At 43.6% G+C, this 10,000-nt stretch overlaps 1 protein-coding gene across 6 annotated transcripts in view; it reads left to right on the forward strand.

Annotated features, from left to right (window-relative positions):
• Window positions 1–6,723: 6,723 nt before the first annotated feature.
• FOXP2 (forkhead box P2) overlaps window positions 6,724–10,000 on the forward strand; it is a gene marked incomplete at both ends in the record, with an annotated part of 185,535 nt that continues 182,258 nt past the window's right edge. For all 6 annotated transcript variants that reach the window (XM_079546781.1, XM_079546782.1, XM_079546783.1 and 3 more), the window contains one exon: window positions 6,724–6,891. In XM_079546781.1, the coding sequence (XP_079402907.1) occupies window positions 6,724–6,891 (168 nt within the window). The remainder of the gene's footprint in view (window positions 6,892–10,000) is intronic.

Consider the following 10,000-nt stretch of genomic DNA (forward strand, 5'->3'; position numbering starts at 1 on the left):
TAGTGAGGAGAAGCTTTGAGCCTGGGACAGAAGTGAACTAGACACAGGGTTAAACAAAGGCTGTGAGGAGACAGCACTGTCCCGACAGCCGTGGATCTGAGCAAGCGGAACAGCAGTGAAGGTTGTTGCAAGAAAAAGGTGTAAAAAGTTGGCCCTGGGTTTGTGGTTTGTAAACCCTGCGGACTCCATAAGAAACCTTATTTTTTTTTTTTTTTTCTCTTTCTTTCTTTCTTTCTTTTTTTTTTTTTTTTTTTTTTTTTTTTTTTTAAGCGGAATTTGCCTGCTAGGCAGGTCTTCCCTAGCTCTCACAGTTCTAATTATTTCCTACTGCCCTAATGCTTTCTCACTATTAAATTCTCCATTGACTGTAATAAAGTCTCCCTACTCTCAAGAGCTTGGAGAGCTGCATTTTTTTTTTTTTTTTCCTTCTTCTTCTTTTTTAAAGACTGGGAAACAGAGGGAGATAGCTTCAGGGAAAGGGGGTGAGAGGAGTTTGCTTTCCAAGGTGCGGTTTCCCAGGCTGTCATTGCTCAAATAAGAACCTCATTCTGAAATTGGCTGCTTAGTTCTGTGTGGACTGTAGGTACTCAATTCAGCAGGCTTTTGCCACTATCCTGTATGTAAGGTGCACATTTTACAGCACTGCGTGCAGTACTCATACAGGCAGCACTGGCCTGGGCTTTGTAGGGATTTTCTTTGCACCAAGTGAAAATAAATAGCGGTTAGAAATCAATTGTTGTTGGGGGAAGTGAGCTGTTTTTTAATACTTGAGTGAGTGCGACAACATATTCCTGAATTTTTGAAGGCAGATGAATGACTGTGCTCAGCACTAACCTAGTATTTAATTAGTCCTGAGGAGCTGCGATGGCGTGAAAGGGAAAGATGCAGCTGCTACAGCACAAGGTAATGTTTAGTCCAAGACTGAATGTGAATGCAGTCCTCTACTGTCACTACCTTTATCCAACAGTTTGTGACAGCCATCAGATAAAAGGATGCTCATTTATACATGATGTATAGTCCTAGTTTGGTACACAGACATTGGGTAAAATTGTGGCTTATAATAATGGGCTCAATATTTTAGGTGATGTTTGTAATGTCAGTGAAAGCTAACTTCAGCACAGACAAATTCATCTGATTTTTTGAGATCATCTCCTGCCTGCCGAGTGCAGCTGTCGCACAGTGAGCAACAGGAGGATCCCTTTGCCCTACCTGGCATGGCGGCTGAGCTGCTTCTGGATCCGCTCTGCCATCAACAGATCTCCGCTGGGGCAATTTGTAAAACTCCTGTTGTCAATTTCATAGTGACTGAATGTTCAAAATAGCCTTCCGTGACCCACTGTGCGAATGCCCACTGAAAGGTTTAGGGATGCAGCCTGAATTCTTTACAGTACCATTTCTTTGGTTTGTGATCCACGTACATCTGTCCCATTAGTGCACTTTTTAGCCATTTTGAACCATTACTTCACTCACAACTGCCATCTTCACTCATTAGGCTGTTTGCAATAGTAAAGTGATTAGCTGGCTTTGAAGAAATTATTTTTTACTGTCAAAATTCAGGGTTTTTTTTGGTCAGAGGTGCTGCCAGCTTCCTAAGGCAGATGTGATAGGTATTCTTTTTGATGGTAATACCATCTGAGATAAACACTGTAGTCACAACTGGAAGTTCAGTTTTCCTGAAATACCATTCCATACAAGATTTGAGCACACCATACATTTTTACAAGGAAAAATCTATTCAAGTAGATAACAAAATCTATTCAAGTAGATAACAATATATTAAACCTGTTTATATAGGTACTTTATTTGACAGTATTTCAATAGCACTTGGCCTAATTAGTGCTTCAGTCGTGTTAATTTACTTACATATTTAAAGATGTGCAGTGGGATAATTTATAGCTCTGTTTAACTCCAGCTTTGAGAGCTAACTGTTTTAGGTAAAGTTAAAAGAACACATTTATGAATATTCTCTAAGTTTGTCTAATTTTTTCACTCTCACACATTCAGCGATGTCCTTCATATTTGGCATTTTGATTTATTAGGCAATCTTAAGTATTAAGGATTTCTAACATACCAGTGCAAGGCTTGGGATGCATTGTGCCTGGTGTCAATGATGAATTAATCCCAGCAGAGCACAAAAGTTACCATTATTTAAGTCTAGCTTCTCACCTCCACTTTTACATCATAGTCAAGTTTTTAAGGTAGGATTTTAGGCTGTGTTGTGGGAAGTGTCACAGTGTAAAGTGGAGAAGAGGTTGGCACTTAATTCTGCATGCTACACTTGTGTGCTGTCTGTATATAAACAAAAGTGAGGACTTCAGTGCTAGGCTGCAAGTGTGTGGGTGCTGCTTTGATTCAGGAGCCTTTTCACCTGTGCTTGCAGGGACTGCTACTGGTTTCCATGTCTGAAGTACTGGCAAGTCGTAAGCAGGGCACTTTTTAACTGAGATTCCTGCTCCTTTGATGCAAAGATGGGGCCCTTGTGGGGACAGGGAGCAAGGCAACAGCCTCGTGTGGCTGTCAGCGCACTGCAAAGTGCCACTGGTAGGCCTAAAGCAATGAGGAGCTCGCTCCTGGAGCAAGGCCTTGAGGAGGGAGGTTGGGCTGCGCGGGTCCTGCCACAGGCCGCGCTGTGGCCCTGCCAGAAGTGGCACATGGGTGGGAGTGCTGCCTGCGGGAGCTGTGTGGCCTGCAGGAGCCTGACCCGAGACACCTGGGGACTGGAGGAGGCCTGTGCTGAGGGCTCACGCCTCGTGGGGAGGGACCAAATGGGGCTGGCTCTCAGCGCACCCTGTCATAAAGTGAGGGGCTCTAATTGAGCTCCAGCTTTGTATCCTGCTATTTGTACAAATAAAAGACCACATCTTGATGCAAAATAAACACAAAAGCACTGTTGTGACTATAACAGGGAGTCATATACTAATTTATATAATAAGTGGTTGTGCACGCTTTATTCAAGATTATGGCTGCAAGAAATGGCATGAATTGCTGGGTGTGTTTAATGCTGGATTATAGCAATTTGAAACATGTCAAACACATGGCTAATGCCTCATGCTTCACTCATTCTTGCGTAAACCTGCATAGCCACCATCCATTATACCCTTGGTAACAACACAATTCTGCAAGTAAATATTGTTACACTAAGTAACCTTTCAATTCAAGTTGTTTAGGAAGAGAAAATGCAATCTTGTGCAGTCAGTTCCAGTGTCAGTTTAATGTTTCAGAAGGGAAGCGGTGTAGAGAATAAGTATCTGCACCGCGGCGTGCCGCCTTGGAGCACACGCGCGTGCACACGTGCAGGCAACTTTGTGGGAAGAGGAGTCAGGCTGCAGCTCACAACTTGGTGGGGCCATAGCATTCCTCTGCTGGTCTGCATGCACCCTGGCAGAATTGAACTTGCAACTCGTAACCTGCAGCATGACCATGCGCTAAAATCAGCAGCAGTGTGTTCTCTCTTGCAGAGAGCACCAGGCATTTCCCCATAGCTTTGTTTAAAGCACTGGGCAGCGGAGCTTGCGCTCCCCATTGGCAGTCGGGCCTGGAGGGTCAGCTGTGGTGTAGTGCTGCCTGCGTGGGCATGGTCACAGATGGCAGGGAGTGTGGAAGGAGAGAAAGGGAAGGAATGGAAGTATGGATGTCTGGAAATGTATGCCAACAGAGACTTATGTGTTGTTTTTTTTTCTTGTCCTGTTTGAAATACTAAACTTACTTTCTTAGTATCTGGCAGCTGTTGTATTCTTATTCCCTTCGTATTTATGACTGTTACGCTAGCAACCTGTACTCCTGCTGTAAAAGCAAGAAAAAGTACATCAGTGGCTTAATGAACTGCTGCAGGCTCAAACTGCAACTGAAAATTATTCACCAATAACTGAAATTACTGACACATGGGTATTAGAGAGGTCCTTATGTAGGTGTTTTCAGTGCCTTAATTTGTGGGGGTAGAGTTGACTATCTATGTGCATGCACGTGCATATGTATGTATGTATATACAGATGTATACAGATGTGTGTGTGTCTGCAAGAGAAAAGAAAGGGAAAGAGAATGTTGCCGTTCCCTTGCTTTTTTCAGTAGCCCTTCTATAGTTGATTGCAGTGAGGAGTCTGTGGACAACCAGCCCAGGGCATTCCTCAAGCGAAAGTTTCTGTATTGCTTTTAAAAATACCCTTTTAAAAATAGAAAAGCATTTCATTTTTAATATGAAGTTCTGGAGATTCTTTCTTCCTCATGCAAACACTTCAGTATTTCCTCCCCTTTGCTGCCAAATGAATTACCCTCAGTATTGATGGTTGATGTTTGATTCTCTGTCTGCGTAGGGGTTGGGTTGGGTCTGTTGTTTCCTATTGCTGGAGCACTGTTACTGACCACGTTATGCTAAGCCCTGGTTCTGCTGGCTCACAGACACTTTAACTTAAAATGCAGAGTCTGAACTGCACTCCAGGGCTTTGCACGGATACAAAATCCACAAGACATAAAACCCCTTGGTTAACATGAACTGGAAGATGTTTAACCCTTCTCTGCTAATTGTAATGGAAGAGGCAGAGGGGTGTAAAAACAGGGGATTTGCCTTTTCTTTTTTGCTAAATTTCAGAGTGTTTTCTACTGTTTTGGTTAACCGTCGTGTGCACCCCTTTGCCCTTCTGATGTCGCTGGGCTGAATTACTGCTGTTATTGTCTAACAAGAGAAATTTCAAAAGATGAACCTGTCTGTTGGCTAAATCTTTGTTTGACTAAAAGAGGATTAATGTTTGGATTTCCCGAATTTCCAAATCCTTGTAACGATACAGTAGATGAAGTGTTTTAAATAGATTCCCACTATGATATACACGTCTTTTTATTCAAAGTAAATACTGTAAAAATCTGAGAGGGATGCCTGCTCCCACCGTTGCGGAATACCCGCATTAGAATTTTCATATCACTACTAAGGGCAATCAGACCCTTTTCTCTGAATATTTTAAACATTGTACATGTAAAATTTATGCCTAATTTGAATACTTATTAGCTGCCTAATCTCAGAAAAGAGTATTAGCTTTGTTTTTGTCTTGTAAAATTCATCACTATGTGTATCACATATTCCATTTCTATTATTTTTCTTAGTTGATGTTGGTGGGAGCACTCTGGGAGGGCTGTTTGTCCACAAACACATCTGTTTCTGCTGTTGTTTGCTGTGGTGTAACAGCTGCCCGCCCTTACATCAACCACGTTCGTGTTTGGGCTTCTGGCATCTTGTTGATTTTTGACCAGAGCATCTTCAAATAACTTATATTTTGCTATTGCAACTTTCTTCACACGACACGCTCTTGCAGCTTATCTCGGGGGTTCGTGGTGATTTATACAGCGTTTTGATTTATATCCCATGCACTCAGTTTAAGTTGCAATCATTCTTCCCCGTGTTCCTTGCTAGGAAGGGATGCTGGGCGCACTTTGCAAGAGAGCAAATCCCTAAGTTCAGTAATGAGGCAGAGCAGCGGCGTTGCTTCTCGTGCTGTTTGCTTACACCTCACGTGCGCTTCAGAGGTATCTTTCAGCGTAGCACCATCGAGGTTGTTGTGGGGACTCTGTGCGTCCGTGTGGTGACAAAGGCAGCGAGGTGCACACTGACACCGCCGGGGCGGGATGGGACTTGGGTGGCTCTGAGAGCAGGACCTGACCTTTCCGTATTACTGATACAAAATGCTCCTCGAGCTGCTGGTTGTGAGGGCACGCCGCTTCTTTATTTACTGCAAAGATTTCAACTGATCTTGGCAGGACATCTCATTGCTATCCTGAAAGTACAGTATATTTATGCAGTGAAAATGATAAAACATTTATTACTGTAGAGAAGGTAATATGCATAATTTATGCTGTTTTTAGCACAATCATTAGTGATATTCTTGATAGATTTTATTTCCAGCTTTCATATCTAATACATGCCTGGAAAATTAATTTTATATCTTTCATTTATTTGCCTATGTTAAAATTGAGTTTTAAGTCATCTTCAAGTGAACAGTTTGATTGCTGCTCATGCATAAGCTTAATTACTTCCCAGGAAGGACAGTATTAAATGTTTTAAATGTCAGAAAAATAAATGAATATCAGCCGTTTGATTAAAAAAATAGGCAATATCTGACGTGTTTGCAGCAGGAGCTTTTTCTTAAAATGCCTCCGAGGCAAAATTTTATTTAGTCACAAAAAAGGAGAAGCCCATTATACTATTTATCATTGGTTGATGCCATATGATTTGTAACACCCTTACAAAATTTTAATTTTGTATGATTAGCTGTGCATCATTAAACAACAGCCTCGCATAAGATACGCTGTAAAATTCTGACAGAATCAAGATAGCGAATGTTTTAAAGAAGGCTGTATAGTCATCCATGGTTGTCAAAGCTGGATAATAGGAAATATAGAGCGGCGCATGCAGTCGTGCCTTCATTTAAACCGGTTTTATAGGTAGACTTTAAAATGTGGTCGTTCGTAAATGCTATTGACCATGCTGCACGCACGGCGTGTTATTTTGGCTGTTAAATGGAACCGCACAAGGATTGCTTATAGAAACCATAATTCCGGTGATTAGTATCTGTGCGAAGGAGAGTTGGGACCGCGCTCGGTGGTAAATGGCTCCGCGAGGCTCTCCCTGCTGCGAAAGATGCCGTCAGTAATTGGCAGAGAGGGACATCTCGATAATGGAAGTGCGAAGGTGTAACGCGGTGTTAATTGATACTTCTTAATCACTTTTAGGTATTAAGTCATGATGCAGGAATCTGCGACAGAGACAATAAGCAACAGTTCAATGAATCAAAATGGAATGAGCACTCTAAGCAGCCAATTAGATGCTGGCAGCAGAGATGGAAGATCAAGTGGTGACACGAGCACTGAAGTAAGCACAGTGGAACTGCTGCATCTGCAACAACAGCAGGTAAGTTTGTTTGCCGCGCCGGCTGCTCTCACGCGGCCCCGTCTCTCCTGCCGACCCGCGCCCACCAGGAGCCCCGGGAGCGCGGGGTGGGGGCGGCCCCCCCGGGGGCAGAGGCAGGGGCAGGGGCAGAGGCAGGGCCGGGCAGGGGCAGCGCGGAGTGGGGCCGGGCTGGCGGCGGGGTGCGGCGCCGCGCGGGGCGAGCTGCGAGCGGCGCGGTCCCGCGTGGGGCCGGCGCGGCGCGGCGCCCTCCGCCAGAGGGCCACATTCCCTGCGAGAGCGCGGCGCGGCCCGAGCGGCGGCGGGCGGGGTGCGGGCGGCCGAGCGCCCCGTCAGGGGTGCGTGCGCTCGTGGCCGGGAGCCGCCGGGGGAAGCGGCCCGCCGGCAGAGCGCGGCCCGGCTCGCTCGGAAAACGTTCTTTTTAAGTTAGTTTGCTTTCTCGGCGAGTTTACGCCGGACGGCTGTTCCGGCCAGAAGCGTCACGTTAACCTGTTGTCTGCTTACTCGTGTCCGCTGAACGAGATGCAGTCAATTAATGTTTGTGACTTCACGTTTCCTTTGAAACCGGGCACGAGCGCAGACCCACTTTGCCCAGGAGGAGGCAGCCCCCGCCGGGGCGTGCGGGGCCGTGCGGCGCGGCGCGGCCCCACCGGGCGTCACTGAGCCCGCAGTGCCGGCGCCCCCCCGGCCTCGGCCGGAGCCCCTCGGTGCCGGGCCGGCAGCACCGCCCCGCGTCGCCCCGCATCGCCCCTCTGCTCTGCGTGCCGAGGGGCTTCATCACCACACCGGCTACTCATTGGCTTAATGGCAGGAAAGTTGTCTCACGTAAGACAAAATATTGTAAAAATCCCCTTTTATAGAAACGCGTTGAGACATGAGAGATAAATTGCGTGTGTACGGGCCTCTGAAATAACAGGTCACCGCGGCTCTTAAAATTGAATCATTCTAGGCACTGAATTGAATGGTGTACCCCGGCTGCTTTTATAGTTAAATATTTTACACGGTGACAGAAAACGTGGAAGAATTAAATAGTTGGAGATTTAAATATGAGAAGTTGCTGAGGCTTAAATCTGTGCCTTGCTTCAAGTGCCAGCGTGCTCTGTTCTAACAGTGCCACAGGCTGAGGAAGGGCATTCAGTGTCTTCATCGAGTTCCAGCGCTCTACATACATATGTGTTACTACTATCTCTACATACCCAGTGTATATATATACACTATGTTTATAAGAAGTTACATAAATTATATAAAATTGCATGTATAATTTAACAGCATTTTCCTTTAAAAGCATGCTGTCACCTTTATTCAGGCGTTCAGATTATAGCGGTATTCTGAAATCTTTATCATGAGTGCATTTAATTGTTAAAAATGTGAAGAAAACGGGATTGTAGTGAGGCAGCTTAAAACATGAAAATACCAATAGAAGCGTGTGCTGCTTCCCTGTACTCAGAGCAGCAGTCCTGGAGGTTTGCGGTCAGTTTGTCCACACAGTCACACATTCCTGCAGATAGCAAAGACCACAGAGAATAACAACTGCATATGAAAATAGCTGGTTGGGTAGCAATAACAGGCAGGTTGTGAGGGGACAGGCTCAGAAGTGACAGTCTTTTCTTCAAAACTGTGACTAGACCTTAAATAAGAAGACAGGCAAAGTAAAGCCCTGGGTACAGTTAACAGGACTCAAGAGGCGTTTTATGGCAGGGTCTGCACCACAGGATTTAAATACAACTTGAGTTTGGCTTATAAATCCTTCTATAAAATATGTTGATGTGAAACATAAACACTGGTAAACATGCAGTAGGATGTCCTTTAGATAATGGGCATAGCTTTATACTGCTTTTGCTTTTCTTCCTCTTTTGTTACCCCTGCTTTTTACCCAGTGCCTTTTGAAACGTGATTTAAGAGAAAAATGCTGCCTGTTTTTATTGCTGTCACTGTACTAACTCTCTCAAATGCTGTTTTTTATATGCGACTTGCCAGTCTAAGTTTGACAAGTTGAAAAACAGAGCAAACCCCAAAGTACCTATAGTTATTTCTTTAAAGATTTTTTATTGTTTAGATATATGCAAGATATAATTTACTGATGTCACAGTTTAACATTCCTCTTTTGGGTTCTCCAAGTCATATTTATGTGGGCATTCAATTAACCAACTGAAGTTCTTCCCAGCTTTCTCTGAAAGAAGGAAAGGAACATTTCCTTTGGCTGGGCGGCCCCTTAAAGCTATGCTCACACCTGAGAATAGCCATAAGGGCTGAGTAAAAATGCAGAGGAAGTTTTCAGCATGGCACGAATGCGTACTGGGCAAAGTTGCGTATAAGACACTTCAGGCTATGTACGAAGAGCCACTGGGATAACCTAAACATTTCAGTTTGTATGTGGTCTTGTTCAAGCATCATGTTGAAGCATGTGATCACAAATGGCTAGATTTATATAAAATTAAAAGTTAAAACAATAAACTTCATTAGATTCTTACTTGGAATTATGTGGAGTTTGGACAGTCCTATTTCTGGCTCAATGAACAGTGTTGTTGCCATCTTTATACAGAGGTGAGAAGTTTGACTTAAATCAGGTGCTTATTCCTCACCGATGTATCAAGAGAGAATGACAGTATTCTGTAATATATTGTAATACATACTTGGTGATAAATGGATTGGGTGCTGTCACAAGTCATCAGGTCGGCTCTGAAGATGTATGACTAGAGTGTAAGCAACTTTTTATCTCACTGTCGATATTTATCAATTTATAAATACTGCTAAAGTGAATGTAGATTTTTATTATTGTTGTGTAATACTGTTATCTGCTCAGACTTACTTCTTCTGCTTATTTTGGCTTGTGACATCCTCTCTCAGATTTATATATATATATATGTATACTCAGTGATTCACTTTCATTTTTTTTCTTGTCTGTTAAAATTAGTGTTACATGCTAGAATGTATAATACATGGGAAAAGCATCTCCGTGATTAAATACATTGACAGATTATTCTGCATTAGATGTAGAATTTTATTTTGATATTAAGTTTGTAGAATTAATTGTTTGTGTCACTAAGGTCAAAATAGTTGCTAAAAACCATGATTGCTTTACAGGGTAGATTTGAGCTTGCATTTTGAGTAT

Source organism: Tetrao urogallus, assembly GCF_951394365.1.
Source record: "Tetrao urogallus genome assembly, chromosome: 1".
In the NCBI taxonomy this organism is placed as follows: Eukaryota; Metazoa; Chordata; class Aves; order Galliformes; family Phasianidae; genus Tetrao; species Tetrao urogallus.